The 17,117-nt window shown below is 42.6% G+C and overlaps 1 protein-coding gene across 1 annotated transcript; it reads right to left on the bottom strand.

Moving 5' to 3' along the window:
- Window positions 1-13,762: 13,762 nt before the first annotated feature.
- LOC124648116 lies at window positions 13,763-15,566 on the bottom strand. Its single transcript, XM_047187933.1, has 2 exons — window positions 14,137-15,566; window positions 13,763-13,820 (listed from the first exon to the last, which is right to left on the bottom strand). Exons 1-2 carry the CDS (start codon window positions 15,564-15,566, stop codon window positions 13,763-13,765), a joined length of 1,488 nt encoding a protein of 495 aa, XP_047043889.1.
- Window positions 15,567-17,117: the final 1,551 nt, after the last annotated feature.

Below are 17,117 nucleotides of genomic sequence, written 5' to 3'. Positions count from 1 at the left end.
TACCGATCTTGTTACCTATTCAAAGTCGAGTTACGGCGGACTCGTCAATTTGTCCTTTGATGAAAGCCTCCGGTGTTTCCACTCGAATAATATCAACATCAACATTATAGGAATCACCCGAGATATAATGCTTGAGTCTTTGTCCATTCACCACTTGCGTAGCATTGCCTTGGAGAGAGCTAATCTTAATTGCTCTCGAACGATACACCTCCTCAACAACATATGGTCCTTCCCATTTCGAGAGTAATTTCCACGCAAAGAATCCGAGACGAGACCGATACAATAGGACTTTATCCCCAATATTAAACTCTCTTTTGATGATCCTTCTATCATGCCATTTTTTAACTTTTTCTTTAAAGAGTTTAGCATTTTCATAAGCTTCACTTCTCCATTCATCTAGAGAACTTAATTGTAGCAACCTCTTATCACCAGCAAGTTTAGGATCTTTATTTAATTCTCTAACAGCCCGATAAGCTTTATGTTCTAGTTCTAAAGGTAAATGACAAGCTTTTCCGTAAACCATTTTATAAGGTGACATTCCCATGGGGTTTTTATAAGCAGTTCTATAAGCCCATAGTGCGTCTTTCAATTTACTAGCCCAATTCTTTCTAGATTTACTAACGGTCTTTCCCAAAATAGATTTAATTTCTCTATTTGATAGTTCTACTTGGCCACTACTTTGAGGGTGATAAGCGGATGCAATTCTATGATTATACCATACTTAGCAAGAGTTTTTCTAAAACCTCCATGAATAAAATGAGAACCTCCATCAGTCATAATATATCTAGGTACTCCAAATCTAGGAAAAATAATATCTAAAACCATTTTTAAAGAGGTCTCACCATCAGCACTTTTTGTAGGTATGGCTTCCACCCATTTAGTAACATAATCAACAGCAACAAGTATATGAGTGTTACCTTTTGAAGAGGGAAAAGGTCCCATTAAGTAAAATCCCCAACAATCAAACGGTTCAATAACAAGAGTATAATTCATAGGCATTTCATTGCGTCTGGAGATATTACCAACCCTTTGACATTCATCACAAGATAAAATAAACTTCCTTGCATCTTTGAAGAGAGTTGGCCAATAAAAACCTGACTGTAGAACCTTTTGCGCGGTTCTATCTCCAGCGTGATGTCCTCCATAAGCACTGCCATGACATTTACTCAATATCTCTTGTTGTTCATATTCTGGAACACACCTTCGCATAATACCATCCACTCCTTCTTTATATAAGTGTGGGTCATCCCAGAAATAATGCCTCAAGTCATAAAAGAATTTCCTCCTCTGCTGAGCTGAAAAGGTTGGAGGCAAGTACTTGGAAACAATAAAGTTAGCATGATCAGCATACCAAGGACTGTCTCGCGAGCTCACCTTTATTACAGCCAATTGTTCATTTGGAAAACTATCATTAACAGGAACAGGATCATAAGCAATATTTTCCAATCTAGACAAATTATCAACAACAGGATTATCAGCACCTTTCCTATCTACAATATGTAAATCAAATTCTTGCAAAAGAAGTACCCATCTAATAAGCCTCGGCTTAGCATCTTTCTTTGTCATAAGGTATCTAATTGCAGCATGATCAGTATGAATTGTAACTTTTGAATCAACAATATAAGATCTAAATTTATCACAAGCAAAGACTACAGCTAACAATTCTTTTTCAGTAGTAGCATAATTTCTTTGAGCAGCATCAAGAGTCTTACTAGCATAATGAATAACATTTAATTTTTTATCTACTCGCTGTCCAAGAACAGCGCCTACAGCAAAATCACTAGCATCGCACATAATTTCAAAAGGTAAATTCCAATCAGGAGGTTCAACTATAGGAGCAGTTGTTAAGGCTTTCTTTAGAGTTTCAAAAGCTTCCTTACAATCATCATCAAAAACAAAAGGTACATCTTTTTGAAGAAGATTAGTAAGAGGCTTTGAAATCTTGGAGAAATCTTTAATAAATCTCCTATAAAACCCAAGCATGACCAAGAACACTACGAATACCTTTAACATCCCTCGGATAGGGCATCTTCTCAATAGCTTCAACTTTAGCTCTATCAACTTCAATACCTCTCTCATAAATTTTATGTCCCAATACAATTCCTTCATTAACCATAAAGTGGCATTTCTCCCAATTAAGAACAAGGTTAGTTTCTTCACATCTCTGCAAAACTTTATCAAGGTTTCGCAAGCAACTATCAAAAGAATTCCCGTAGACAGAAAAATCATCCATGAATACTTCCACAATACTCTCACAAAAGCCATGAAAAATAGCAGACATGCATCTTTGAAAAGTAGCGGGAGCATTACATAAACCAAAAGGCATACGCCTATAAGCATAAGTTCCATAGGGACAAGTAAAAGTGGTTTTCTCTTGATCTTTAGCTTTAACGAGCAATTTGTGAAAACCCGGAATAACCATCAAGAAAACAAAAATGAGTATTTTTAGATAACCTTTCTAGCATTTGATCAATAAATGGTAAAGGGTAATGATCTTTCTTAGTAACTTTATTAACTTTTCGATAATCAATGCACATTCTATACCCTACAACTACTCTTTGAGGTATGAGCTCATCATTATCATTAGGCACAACGAGTCATTCCTCCTTTCTTAGGAACACAATGCACGGGACTAACCCATCTACTATCGACAATAGGATATATAATACCAGACTTCAAGAAGTCGTAATACCTCATTTCTTACCACATCCTTCATCTTAGGAATTAGACGACGCCGAGGTTCAACAACAGGCTTCGCATCATCTTCCATATTAATGGCGTGTTGGCAAATAGAGGGAGAAATCCCCTTCAAGTCATCAAGAGTATAGCCAATAGCACTTCGGTGTTTCTTCAATATTTGCAATAATCTTTCTTCTTCAAACTCTGTAAGTTTAGAACTAATAATAACAGGATATATTTTCTTATCATCAATATGAGCATATTTAAGATTATCAGGTAAAGGTTTTAAATCAAAAACAGGATCTTCCTTTGGTGGCGGTGTTGTACCCAAGTCTTCCACCGGTAAATCATGTTTGAGAATAGGTTGGCGAAGAAAAATCTCCTCAAGCTCCTCTCTTTCTTTCCTAAAAACTTCACTCTCGCTATCCTCCAGATGTTGCTGCAAAGGATTATTAGGAACAAGAACAATAGATGCACACTGCTCCATTTTAAAATCATTACTAGGCAAATCAGCTTTATAAGGAGTTTTAGTAAATTTAGAGAAGTTAAACTCATAAGATTCACCAGCAAATTTAGTCAAAATTTTCTCTTTCTTGCAATCTATAATAGCTCCACAAGTATTTAGAAAAGGTCTACCAAAAATGATAGGACAATAATCACTAGCAGCAGAACCAAGTACCAAAAAGTCAGCAGGATATTTAATCTTACCACATAGAACTTCCACATCTCGAACAATACCAATTGGTGAAATAGTTTCTCTATTAGCCAGCTGAATAACCACATCAATATCTTCAAGTTCACAAGAATCAATTTCGTGCATAATCTCCGTGTATAGCTCATAAGGTATAGCACTAACACTTGCACCAATATCACATAAACCATAATAGCAATGATCACCAATTTTAACGAGATAGCATAGGAACACTAGCTTGTTTGGGTTTATTAGGATGTGAAACAATATTAGAAGCATCTTCACAGAAAATAATATGACCATCCTCAACATTTTCAGTCACAAGATCTTTAACTATTGCAACAAGCGAGGTTCAACTTTTATTTGTTCTGCAGGTTCTCTAGGTTTCTTTTCACTTTTATGAACCGCACTATTTATAACAGAGTACTCTTTCATTTTAGCAGGAAAAGGAGTTTTTTCAATATAAGCTTCGGGAATAACGCGATCAGCAGTTTCAACTACAACACACTTATTAATAGATGAATCAATTTTATCTTTATACGGTTCATGATACTTATCAAAATTCTTCTTAGGCAATTCATAATGAGAGGCAAAAGCTTTATAAAGGTTTGCAGCAACTTGAGAATCAAGACCATATGTAGCACTAATATTACGAAATGTATCGGTATCCATAAAAGCTTCAATGCATTTATAATCATAAATTATACCTGATTCTCTATCTTTGTCATTCTCCCAACCTTCAGTATTTTCTTGGATCCAATCAAGAAGGTCCCTTTTAAACTCTTCTTTGTTGCGTGTAAATGATCCAGAACAAGAAGTATCCAGCAAGGTCTTGTCTTGAAAAGAAAGTCTTGCATAGAAATTATCAATAATAACATTACCAGGAAGCTCATGAATGGGGCATTTGAGCATTAAAGACTTCAATCTCCCCCAAGCTTGGGCAATACTCTCTCCATCATGAGGCCAGAAATTATATATGCGGTTCCGATCTTTGTGAATTTCACTTGGAGGATAAAATTTGGAATAGAATAAAGGCACAATGTCCTCCCGAGTCAAGAGAATCACCATTCTTCAGCAATTTATACCAATGCGCCGCTTTACCAGACAGCGATATAGAAAATAGTTTCTTCCTAACTTCATTCATAGCAATACCTGCACATTTGAATAACCCGCATAATTCATGCAAAAAATAGTAAATGATCACCTGGATGGACAGTTCCATCCCCTTCATAGCGGTTATCCATAACATGTTCAATAATTTTTGTAGGTATTTTATATGGTATTACTTCCTCACCTGGCGCCTCATCCACTACCGTTGCAGTAGTAGTAGATTTCCCAAATAGAAATTGAAGAGAAGATCTCTCCATAATGACTTATAGCAGCAGGCAAAAATAAAATCAGCACAAACAGTAAAGGTTTTCCTTACCAATTCCACTTACCAATAGCGCTTCACTCCCCGGCAACGGCGCTCGGAAAATAGTCTTGATGACCCACAAGTATAGGGGGTGTATCGTAGTATCTTCGATAAGTAAGAATGTCGATCCCAACGAGGAGCAGAAGGTGTTGACAAGCAGTTTCGATGAAGGTTTCACTGTAAATGCTCACAGACAAGTATTCAGGGGGTTTTGATGTAACAGATGAAATAAGTACGTGTAAGTAAAATGCGAGAGAAATAATTGCAGCGAGTGGCCCAATCCTTTTTAGCACAAAGGACAAGCCGGTTTGTTTACTTATAATGACCAAACGTTCTCGAGGACACACGGGATTTTAGTCTAGTGCTTTCGCTACATACAGCTGATTAATCTTCATTGTTTTGATAAGTGTTGTGTGGGTGAACCTGTGCTAATGTACCGCCCTTCCTAGGACTAATACATACTTGTGATTATACCCCTTGCAAGCATCCGCAACTACAAGAAAGTAATTAAGATAAATCTAACCACAGCCTTAAACTCGAGATCCTCGCGATCCCTCCCGCATCGATATACCAACGGGGGTTTAGGTTTCGTCACTCCGGCAACCCCGCAATTGGCAAACGAGTACAAGATGCATTCCCCTAGGCCCATAAATGGTGAAGTGTCGTGTAGTCGACGTTCACACGACACCACTAGAAGAATAACACCACAACTTAAATATCATAACATTGAATATTACTCAACCATAGTTCACTACTAACATTTAGACTTCACCCATGTCCTCAAGAACTAAACGAACTACTCACGAGACATCATATGGAACATGATCGGAGGTGATATGATGATGAATAACAATCTGAACATAAACTTGGTTCAATGGTTTCACTCAATAGCATCAACAACAAGTATGAATAGATACCGGGAGAGTTTCCCCTATCAAACAATCAAGATCAAACCCAAATTGCTACGGCGGTGACGAGGTGCTGCGGAGGAGATGGCGGTGATGATGGTGGAGATGATGATGATGGTGATGGAGATGATGTCCAGCTCGATGGCGGTGACGATGGCGTCGATTTCCCCCTCCGGGAGGGAATTTCCCCGGCGGATTCCTGCCCGCCGGAGAGCTCTTTCCTCTCTGGTGTTCTCCGCCCCGCAAGGCGGCCGTAACCCTTCGTGAGGATTCCTCTCGTGGCTTAGGTCTTCGGGACGAAGGGTTTCGCGAAGAAAAGGAGGCGAAAGGGGTCGTGGGCCCCCGGACCACATGGAGGCGCGGCCAGGGCATGGGCCGCGCCGCCCTAGGGTGTGGGCCCACCCCGGGTCCTCCTGGCCCCTCCTTCTGGCTCCCTTCGTCATCTGGAAAAATAGGATTTTTGGTAAAACTCCCTTCCACAGTTGATCTTCCGAAATATTGCATTCTGACGGTGCTTTTTCCAGCAGAATCCTGGCTCCGGCGCTTGATCTCCAAATAATCATGAAACATGCAAAATAGATGAAATAACATAAGTATTGTGTCCCAATATGAAATATATCAATGAATAACAGCAAATTATGATATAAAATAGTGATGCAATTTGGACGTATCAAGTACGCAAGATTTGCAAATAATAAAAGAACAGTTTCTGTCAAAATATTTGGTCCAATATTTTTTTAGACCGACTTACCCTACCACCAATTCCTATAATACTGCACATCTACCCCTGTACCTCTTCATTTATTTCCTTCTCAAACAACCTCACGAACGGAATTGTGTCATCACACGAACGAACACGCAGGGAGGCGGATTGGCTGTAGCCTGGGCCAAGGTGGGCGAGCTTGCAGGCGAGGTCGACGGGACTTGGAGTGTCGGAGGGGAATACTTGGCGGAGCTTGACAACGTCATGGCTGGCTTGGACAGACGGAGGGAGGCAGGAGGCTGGTCAGAGACGTCCGTGTAAGATGGCCAATATTGGGGATGAGGAGCTCGGGCGAAAGAGGGCTAGTAGAAGGACAAAGCGAGTGAGAGATCGAGCAGAGGAGGAGGGAGGCAAGAAGAGACATGATGCTCTCATTCCTGATGGCGGGGATCGAGTAAGGAGTGGTCAGGAGACAAGCGACTTAGGGCAGGGCTCGCGAGCGATGCTTTGCTTTGCTAATTAACACACTTTTTAGGTGCTACGGTACAAAGTGAGCTGATGCTAGAGTAGAGGAATTGTAGGCCAAGCGAATAATTGACCAAGACACGAGGAGGGATGAAGTTGGAGAGAAATAGGACATGTAAATGTGGAGCCAGGGAGCAGGAACAAGGGCTGAACCATGCCGGCGAAAAGCGGGAGGCCGCGCATGGGTGCAAGACGTGGTGCACTGACGAAGTTCTCTCGAGTATTGGTAGGACCGTAGGAGGGTGAAGGTACTCGAGTCAAAATAGTTTTATTCATGTGATTCGGATGTATGGTTCGAGCGGGTCGGACGTCAGCTGTTGGTTTTTCACATAGAGTTTCCAAATAGCTATATAACCGTGACCACAATCAACGACGCTGAAAAAGAGAAGTGTCAACACGGATGACTTACTGAAGCGTTTGAGTATTTGTTTCCCCCGGTGCAACGCATGGGCACTTTTGCTAGTACTCTTTTAAAATATATTCCATATAACATTTGATGCAAAGGCGCTTCATGTCTTTTTTTTCGATGGCTCATCTTTGTCGAGACTCTTTGTGACCCATGATTTGTAATAATGTGTTTAAACCCTAATCTATAATACTGAATATTCTTGTTTAATAAAAGCGGCTCTATGCATCATTGCGATGCAGAGGCTGGGGCAACCCATTTCAAAAAAAAACATTCGAATACATTTGAAAAATTACATATTTGGTATCACGTAATAAAGGACAACAAAAATGAAATATTACAACATTCCTTGATTTCATGTCAGCTAAAGATGCACGTATATGAATCAACATTCGTCAATACTACATAGAATCTGCACATCGCTCATAGCTCTGTTGTATAAAGATAATAATAAAAAATGTGATGTACAATCAGAAGCAGCTCGGGCAGTCAACAATCGGCAACAGCAGGAGGTCGGGCAGAAATGGCTGGAAATCTGGAAAAGCCTCAGTTGAACCGGGCGGTATATGCTCCGGGTGGAAGCTCAACTTTTATTGATCCACGTTTTAAGGTGGGGTCACTCAATAGCTGCTGCCATTTTGAAACCGAGTGATAAATTATGTAATAGTAAAACTCACCTAGCTAGGAGTCACCACACCGTACCCTCAAAAAAAAGGAGGCACCACAGCGTTTTGGCGTTCTTGACCGTCCGATCTTTCCAATAAGGGGTGTGCTGGCCGTCGGCCGACTGATTTCTAGGCGCGGATCGGTTGTCCCGCTATCATTAGATCTGCATCGAACAGTACACAAATCAGCTTCCGTATCAGATGTCGCTTTCCCGGCTATCATGCAATGCGTCAGGTGGCTTTTGCAACTGTAGCGCTGCGGTCGTGGCAGCACATGTCATTGCTGCTCACACTGGCAGGAGGCACGGCGCCATGTGAATAGTGGTAGCTGTAGCCATGGCACCAATAAATGTTACTATTTGACTTCTCCCTATTACTCTCTAAAAAGATGCTAGCTTCAGAAGTGTTGGAGTAAAATTTCTAAACCCACGTACCAAAAATATATACTATTACAACAAATCATCACAAAAATTAAAAAGTAATGTTACAAAAAATAAAAAAACAACAATTATTTATGTAGATTAATTTACAACAAAAATCACCAACTATCTCAACAACAACCATACGCGGTTACAACAACAAAAACATATGTTTGTACAAATAAAAAACGTTAATCCATTTTTTCATCAGATTCATTTACAACAAAAACTCATCATCTATTTTAACAAAAATCTCTGATAATTACAACAAAAAACGATTACTTGAATACTAGCAACAATAAATCTAACAAAAACATTTGCCATTTACAATAATTATCATCAACAATTTCTACAAAATAATTGGTTGTTTACAACAACGTTTATAACGAATACTAGTTAATTCTACAAAATCCAACATTAGCAGTCCCCTAAATTCTACGTCAGAGCAAGTGCTACAGAGAATCCAGCGGGAGTAGTAGTAGCCACAAACAGTGCAATAGCTGTGAGTCCAATCACACGAGAAAGCTTTAATTGCGTGGTGAGAAGAGAGCAGGCTAGGCTAGCTATACGTATGAGTGTGCAGGTGCTCGAGGCATGCACATGGGAGCTGTGCAGGCCGGCAACGAGACAAGAAAAATTAGCTAATGAAAGCGACGTGAGGACGAGCCAGACAACGAAAGCGACGTGAGGGCGCGCAAGGCAGAGGGACCGATCGCACAGACGCGATCGGTCGGTCGATGAGAAGTGTTTTCCTTCCAATAAACGGTTTAGATCTCTTGTCGTTTTCGTTGCACGTCTCATGCTCCTTGTTGATGGACCTCTACTCTTGAAATCGAGTTGGAAGCTTTCCCGTAAATTGGGCTAAAATAGTTTTTCCAGCAGCCTTTTATTAATTTGGCATGTTCGATATACAAGGCTGGCACCAGTGCACCACAGGTGGTTCCTAATAAACTCATCCCTTCCTCTCCTCTTGTTCCTACATTAGCTGACGTGTGGGAAGGAGATGATTGCGCTGTCGTTTCTTCCTGGAATTAATGGCCTAGGAGGTGAGCCGACACCGCCTTCTATTCCCTTTTCCTTCAGGTGTAGTGGACAACTTCATCTTCTCCTTACTTCTTGTGAAAGATATGTTTCATTACTAGTTCCGATCTTTGCCGGAGGAATTTGATTTCCTCCTCACCCTATCTATTAGGACTATAGACGTGCTAATCCTTATGTTTCTTTGGTGATTGTCCCAGCGATATTGCCGACGCCGACTACATGGCAAGGAAAGGACGGGCGGTGAGGCAGAGGCGACACCTTTAACGGCTCGAGAGAACCAAATAACGAGGATTTGAAGCGGGTAAAAGGGTCGTAAATCCTGATTATGGTGCTCCACTTATGGGCATTATGTGGAAATCATATTTGTCGCCAGAAAGATCCCAAGAAGGATCCTCGTCTCAATAAAATATTGGACAATGGCTAAGGTATTAAGGAAGTTATTTCGTTGGATGATCAAACTGTAGGTTTGTCATTTGTGTGATCTCAGAAATTTGATAGGCTTTCATTGATGAACATGCATGGTTAATTTTCTGTTTGTCTAGCCTACATAGTTTTGTCTATATGCCTCGTGCGGTGGTTGTTGGGCTTCTTAGATTATATTGTAGTTTCATAGCGAGTTCAATTTTATGAACCCGCCAGCCCCCACCATTGTGACATATTTGTCATGCGTATTGTGGTATGATTTATTGGTGTGCCAAATGTAGTTGCTTGCTAAACTTGATTGTTTTCTGAACTTAAGGGTCTCATCACTAGCCACCCATTTACGAAGTGGCATTTGATGTTATCAAAGTATTCCTTCGGTGTTAGTGATTAACATGATCTCATGGTCGAAGAATTAAGTTACCATGCATTTGAGAGCTACAACAAAACAAACTTTAATGACTTGATCTTATTGCTATGCTTACTATGGGTGTATGTCCATCATATCATTCTCCTAATGATATGATCTTGTTATTAACAACATTCAATATTCATGATCAGGAAACCTTGATGATCAATTAATTAACAAGCTAGTTAAACGAGAGGCTTACTAGGGACTATGGTTTGTTTAAAAAACATAGATGTATCAACGTTTCCAATTAATATAATTATAGCATGTGATGCAAACTATTATCATGAACACAGAGATATGAAAATAACCACTTTATTATTGTCTCTCGGGCATATCTCCAACATTGTCGAGGTTGCTTCTGACTCTACCTTGGGGATGGTTGTGGAGGTTGCATCTGACTGTTCCATGGGGCCGGTTGTGCTGGCTGCATCTTCACCTGGGTCTCTGTTATCACCAGAATTTAACCAAGTCTGGAGATGGGCCGTGATTAAATGGGCTTAGAGGATGTGCACGGAGAATATTCCTGAACCGGCCTTGTATAAGAAGTTTGGGTTAGATTGCCCGTGTATCTGTAAATTATAGTAGGTTACGTGTCGGTTAGAATTAAGAGATAGAGTTTAGCTCGTACACGGTTGGGTTTATTCCCAAGTTAGAAAGTCTATGGACTATAAATATGTATCTAGGGTTATTGAGAAAGGTGGACGGTCACGTTCACAACAAATCAATCTAGGCGCATCGCCACCCCTTGTTTCGAGGGTTTCTCCCGGGTAAGCAACATGCTGCCTAGATCGCATCTTGCGATCTAGGCGATGATCGCTTATTCGTTGTTGGTGTTGCTCGTGCTGAAGCCTTTTTGATGGCGAGCAACACCCTTATCTTGGGTGTTTTGGGGCTGATGTCGATGCTTTCACGATGTACTTGTTTAGCTACGCTGCCCCTCGATATCTAGCTGCTCTTACACCTATTTTAGGTGTAAGGGCAACATCTTGCTTGTTCTTTATTTAGTAGATCTAATCCGTTATAGTTGCTCCTTGTTCTTCAAGGATCGGTTTGATATCCGTATGGTTAGGCATTATAAACGGGTTGAACGATCCGGTAGTGCGTAAGGCGTGGTTTATTAAGCTCTAGAGGGATTGTTCCGGGGATCAACTTCACGTTGGTTTTTAGGCCTCTTTAGGGCTGGTTTTCCATCATCTTACGTATTTGCTAGGCACAACTACGCATAGGATGTTCTGATTATACGGTGAAAACCCTAGACTATCGTAGCTTGATATTGATAAAGCATGATCCCCATGTTATTATAAATCTAACGTGAACCATGGGGCAATCGGCTCTTTGAGCCGATCCACAGAACAACTTAAGAGCCGATCGGGGCTCGTATTTAATGTTTACGTGTTTGCCATGCAGGAAACTAGTCGAAGCAATCCATCACCTTCCTGACCAGGTATAGGTCAGGTGGCACGCCCTCGTAAGCACCAGGACGTGTGCCAGAAGGCATTGCAGGCCGTCGCCCGAGGGACCAGGGTCCACCGCAGTCCTGGGAGCCTCCCGGCTCTACGGTGTTGCCCGTCGCTACTCGCCGGTGGGTTTTTGACAGCAACAGTCTCCTGCTTCCCCGACCTCGGTGCTTTGTGTGACTCCTCTAAGTGTTAAGCCGCTCTTTATTTTCTGGTAGTTCATTGGTGTGCTAATGCTTAAGGATGTGGAACTTGATTGATGTGCTAATGCTTAAGGATGCGGTAGTTCATTGATGTGATAATGCTTAGCTACATTCTTATGTTGTTTGTCATGTAGGCGATCATACCATTGGAATCCCTTGATCTTTCTGCTCCATCTATCAATGCTTATCGTTATCTGCTTGCAAACAAACCAGCCATGGTTTGGAAACCAAAGGTGTCAGAGTTTGTACTAACCCGCTTGGTTGAGCTCGTCCATAGCGGCGTTTTTTTAATCTAGGATTTAAAGAGGCACAGATGAAGAAGGTAGCTGCTGATGTTCTTGCATTCAATGGCATACATATGAGCACTCTTCAGGTGTACAACCGTACCACATCAGAAAGTGGAGGACCAAGTGGAGCGTCATAATAAAGATCAAATCCGATTGCACTCTCCAGTGAAGCGAAGAGGGTTGCTGCTTCTATCCTGCTGATGAAGAGATGATGGATGAGTACATGAAGGTAGTATGTTTCATTGAGTTCCTTCATTGATTTGATAGTATGTCATTGTGATCCACACTAACAGTTGTTCCTTCTGGATTGCAGCGCTACCCGAGGAATCGTGAGTACATCAAAACCCCGGTCACGAACTATGCTCAGATGAAGACGGTTTGTCATTAAGCCGCAACTGTACCAATCTAACTTGCTAGTCATGGCACTCAACTTCATTGCTAACAATGAAGAAGAGTATGCTGAGAACCGTCAGTTGCATCCATCAGAGAGGAGGATCTGGCTTATGACTTGGCTACGCAAGCAGTTTTCTGCTTAGCGCTTCTACTTCCTTCTTCATGATCTGCTGATTTTGGGAGGTGCTTTCGTATCCCTCCAGTAGTTATGACTAGCAACCTGATCCCGGTGTGTAATGATGACCGTGTTTGAGGTGGTATATACTACCCCTCGTGTGATGGACCTGTAATGCATCAAAAAGTATAGTTGCTTTACTCGTGATGCATTGCCCAGTAGGGTAACTACTTGTTGTGTACTACCAGCAACTTTTGATGAACTGAATGTGTTGTTTTTCAGTAGCAGTAGTAGGTAATCTCACCACTCAGAGGATGGGGTTACTACATCACGCTCATGTTCGCAACCAAACAAGGTGTGCGCTGCACAACCAGGGCAGAAAGATGTCTATGCACGCACCGAAATAATAGGGACTGACTTCCCTCTCCGGTGCAGAAAATGTCTTCGCGAGCAACCAAACGACACGCCTTTATGATCCATGGCATGTTTGCAACGCGCAGATATTCACATCTCCCTGCGCTAGTGAGCCTCAAATCGAACCCAGGCTACCAAGCGGGCCCTAGGCCTCCTCGTTTTTTTCCGTTCGGAGCCGCGCTTGATATCAAGATCAAATACCTAGCCTCAATACCCAGACCAGGTAAACAGCTCAAATCTTGGCATTCGGGCTCCTCGCGTCACCCGAATGTCCAGTGTCTAGCCCCAGTACAAACATCCAAACACAGTTTCATGGATTTCATGTATTTCAAATGCAAAACAAAATGCCCATGTTGACTTTTACCGGTCTTCACGCGAGTTCCAAGTCAATCCTGAAACTGGTCCTCCATATAATCAACGTAAACATATATATCCTATCTGAAGAGTAGAACTAGATGTCAAACGGGCTCTCTACAGTCTACCTGAGACACGCCCTTTTCTGAAATAAACAGTGTTATGATCCTATTTACAAATGATCCCAACTGCTTCAAAAAATGGACACTCAACTTTTTGGTACCACTTATGGATCCTAAGTGCTTCGCTAGCCTTTTCACGCGAGAGTGGCATACTGATTATCATTTGCATACATCACATTCGGTAGCCATGTCCTACATACAAAAATGAGTAGGAAAATACATATATGAATATCAATTGATCTATCATTTCATCAAAAATAATAAATAAAACAAATAAAAAGGATAAGCAAATCGTAAAGACCTCGTTGGTATTTTTGTGCTCGGTGGAGTTGGAGTGGCATGATGTCGAATTATGTTGTGGTGCCAATCTAGCAATACGAAGCACGTGGCGTAATCTTGACCGAGCATGATTGGAGATGCTACGTACACAAGAAGTTCCGATGCTCGAATTAGCTCACTCAACCAAATTGATGAAATGCAATGGAACACAAACAAGTCGGCGAGGTACCTGAGCCTGTGCCTATTGCAAGAGTAAAAGAAGACTAGTATTCCATTCAGTATGCCCCTCATCGCTCGGAAGATCTGAGAAAATAGATCATTCCATAATGTCTTGAGTGTGGTCATGTCAAAGGTGCTTTGTTGCGCCTCGGACATGTGATTGAGCTGGAAGATGCTGCTAAGTGTCTCCCATATGTCCTTGAAGAAGTTGTAGCTGTTGGACAACACCGAGCCCGCGCACCCCGCAAGTGCCACGGCGAGCCTCGCCGGTAGCACCACAACCTGCAACACTGGCCACATGGATGCCACCACCCCGGCGGTGCAGTCTAGCACCACGTCGAAGGGCGCCCACACGACCTCTGCCAAGTCCACCACAAGATCCCACGCATTCGAGGCTAGTAAGCCGACCGTGCTAGCCAGCTCGAATAACCCAAGGTCGGCCAATGGTGCCACCACAGCACGGAGTAGCGCCCTAGCAGCGTTTAGTAGAGTGAGTAGCCCCTGCAGGAACCTACGTAGGTTGCGGAGAAAGAGTATGGTGCCGAGGTATTGGATGCGGGTCACCATGTCCCATGTCTCGATCCAATCAAAGAGCGGCCCACAGATGCGCGCCGCTGCTGACTTGAGTAGCGGCACATTCTTGTAGAGGTCATAGAAGCCAATGATGACAGTGACGAGGGAGGCGAGCATGTAGAGGCTCCTAGCTAGAGGACGCATCCAGGGCCGGTAGAGGTGGCAGAGCAGTGGGTATGACTGGAAGAAGATGACCCAAGATGGGAGCCCGGACTCTAGCAACGTCAATAGGCGGATGTCTGACATGATGATCTGCCGAAGCTTGAATGGAAGCGACGCATCGTGAAACCGTAACAAGAGGAGAATGTCGTTGTACCGCTGCATCTGTAGTACCGGAGAAGTACAACACAATGGCTCCGCATCCTCCTCATCCGGAGGTGGATTCTTCCTGAACCTAGTCCTGACCCTCCAACTTCTCCTTCTCCTTAGTGTCGGGGACAATGAGTACTTCTCATCTCCGCTGCTACTGGCTTTATTAACAACAACATCCTCATGTTCCCGTTTCACTGGAGAAGGAGGCATGTATAGGTCATTTTGATGACCTTCTCCATCTTCTTCTTCTGCAGATGCTGATCTGCGATGTTGATGATGGTGGTGATGTTGATGGTGGTAGTGGAAGAGGTATCCCCGGAGAGAGAGTGTCTCCAAGGCATGACCAAGGAACCATTGTGAAGTGCAGCCAGCGGCTTGCTCGGCATTGTGGAACTCCCACTTGTTGATGTATCGTGCCTCCAAAGCCAGGGATGTGTCGGTGAGCAGGTCGTTGAAGTAGTTGATGCCATGCACGTCCCGCCACGACACCTCGAACACCAGGAACCCGTGCATCAGCGTCGGGGTCGGATCTGTGACCGCCAGCCACCGCCGCATCGCCTTCTTCGTCTTAGTTGTATCATTGTTTTCCGCCACCACAACAATGTTTGTGCTCCTCCTCGAATTGACGAACGGAGAAGTCCTGTACTGCACTGCATGCGAGCTGGCTTAATTTGTGATAGATGCGGATGGAAACTCACATTCACATAAAACACACACTCTTTTTCTTTCTTTAAACATTGCATATACCTAGCTTTGTAGAGTTTTACTAAGTATATAGGAAATAATATCAACATCTATAATCTCAAATCAATATTACCAGATATATTATGTAATACGTGTGCTAATATCTTGTATATCTAAATAGCTTGCTCCCAACTACAGAACTACTAGATACTATTATTATTACACATGCATACTTCCGGTCACCTCGACTATTGATAGCCGTTTGATCGAAATTGAGGGGGGGCATTAGTCTGGCATTAATCTATCCGTGCAAACCAAGCCAGCTCTCATCAAGCCAAGTGTTTCTTTTTTGGAGGCGGATTCAAGACATGCATAGATGTGTCGTCATGGACGGCATATGTGCTAGACTGTTCGGAGAAAACAAGAATCATCAAGTACCGCGCGCGTGTCTTTTCTGTTGAAAGATGTTGTCACGTTAAGTTCATTCCTATGGTTCTACTATCTTTATGCATTACCTTGTCACATATTTCGTAGGTTCTATCGTTTTAAAAGAAGAACACTTAATGATCATCAAGTCACGTGTGTCTTTCTTATCCGATCAATAATAAGGCACGGCTTTAGTTTAAATTTGTAGCACTCCCTCAGCTCAGACAACACATATAGTATATATCCTCCTATCATTTTTTTAGAAACACAGTACGACCCTCCTATATTTCGGTTCTATCACTTTTTAAATGTACGCTAAGAACACTTACAATAGGAGTAGTACATTGGGCTATGTTTGATAGCAAACTATCTTAAAAACCGAAGTTTTAAAAAAAAACTGCAGTTTTTTTTTTACGAAAAGGCAGCATGTGGCCTGCTTTTCATTGATATTAGAAAGAGGGTAGAAGATGAGTTTCTGTTAGCATGGTGGCATAGTTTACCAAAGTATTGTCAAATTGAACTATTTAGAATACCGTGACATGTTTGGCTTTTTTTTAGAAACACAATACAAACGGGGTGTGGCTGTCGTGAACCAATCTACTCGTCGAACCAATCTAGACGAGCTCCCCGAGGCCGTCCCCGTCCCACAGGGGACGCACCGGGCACGCCGGACACAACGAAAAGCGAGGTAAACCGACGCGAGCTCCCACATATCGGCGAGTATTTGCATAAACCGTTGATTCGCGCCTTTTTCCTCGTCGCTCCTTCCTTCCCGCGCCTCCCACCCCTCCGCCACCGCTGGATTTACCGGCCGTTTGAGCGTCTGATCTCTTCTGAGAGTCGGCACCATCGCCGTGTTAGGCGCTCCCGCCGGTCGTTCCGCCGCCGCCGCTTTGCCATCGCGTCCCAGAACGCGGCATCAAATCCGCCCCACCTCCGCGCACACAAGGTGCTCGACGACTTGCCAGGTAGGCGCGATTGGCCGCTGTTCGTTGC

The sequence above is a fragment of the Lolium rigidum genome, chromosome 4 (genome assembly GCF_022539505.1).
Source record: "Lolium rigidum isolate FL_2022 chromosome 4, APGP_CSIRO_Lrig_0.1, whole genome shotgun sequence".
NCBI classification, from domain to species: domain Eukaryota; kingdom Viridiplantae; phylum Streptophyta; class Magnoliopsida; order Poales; family Poaceae; genus Lolium; species Lolium rigidum.
This window is presented reverse-complemented; position numbering and strand designations above follow the sequence as displayed.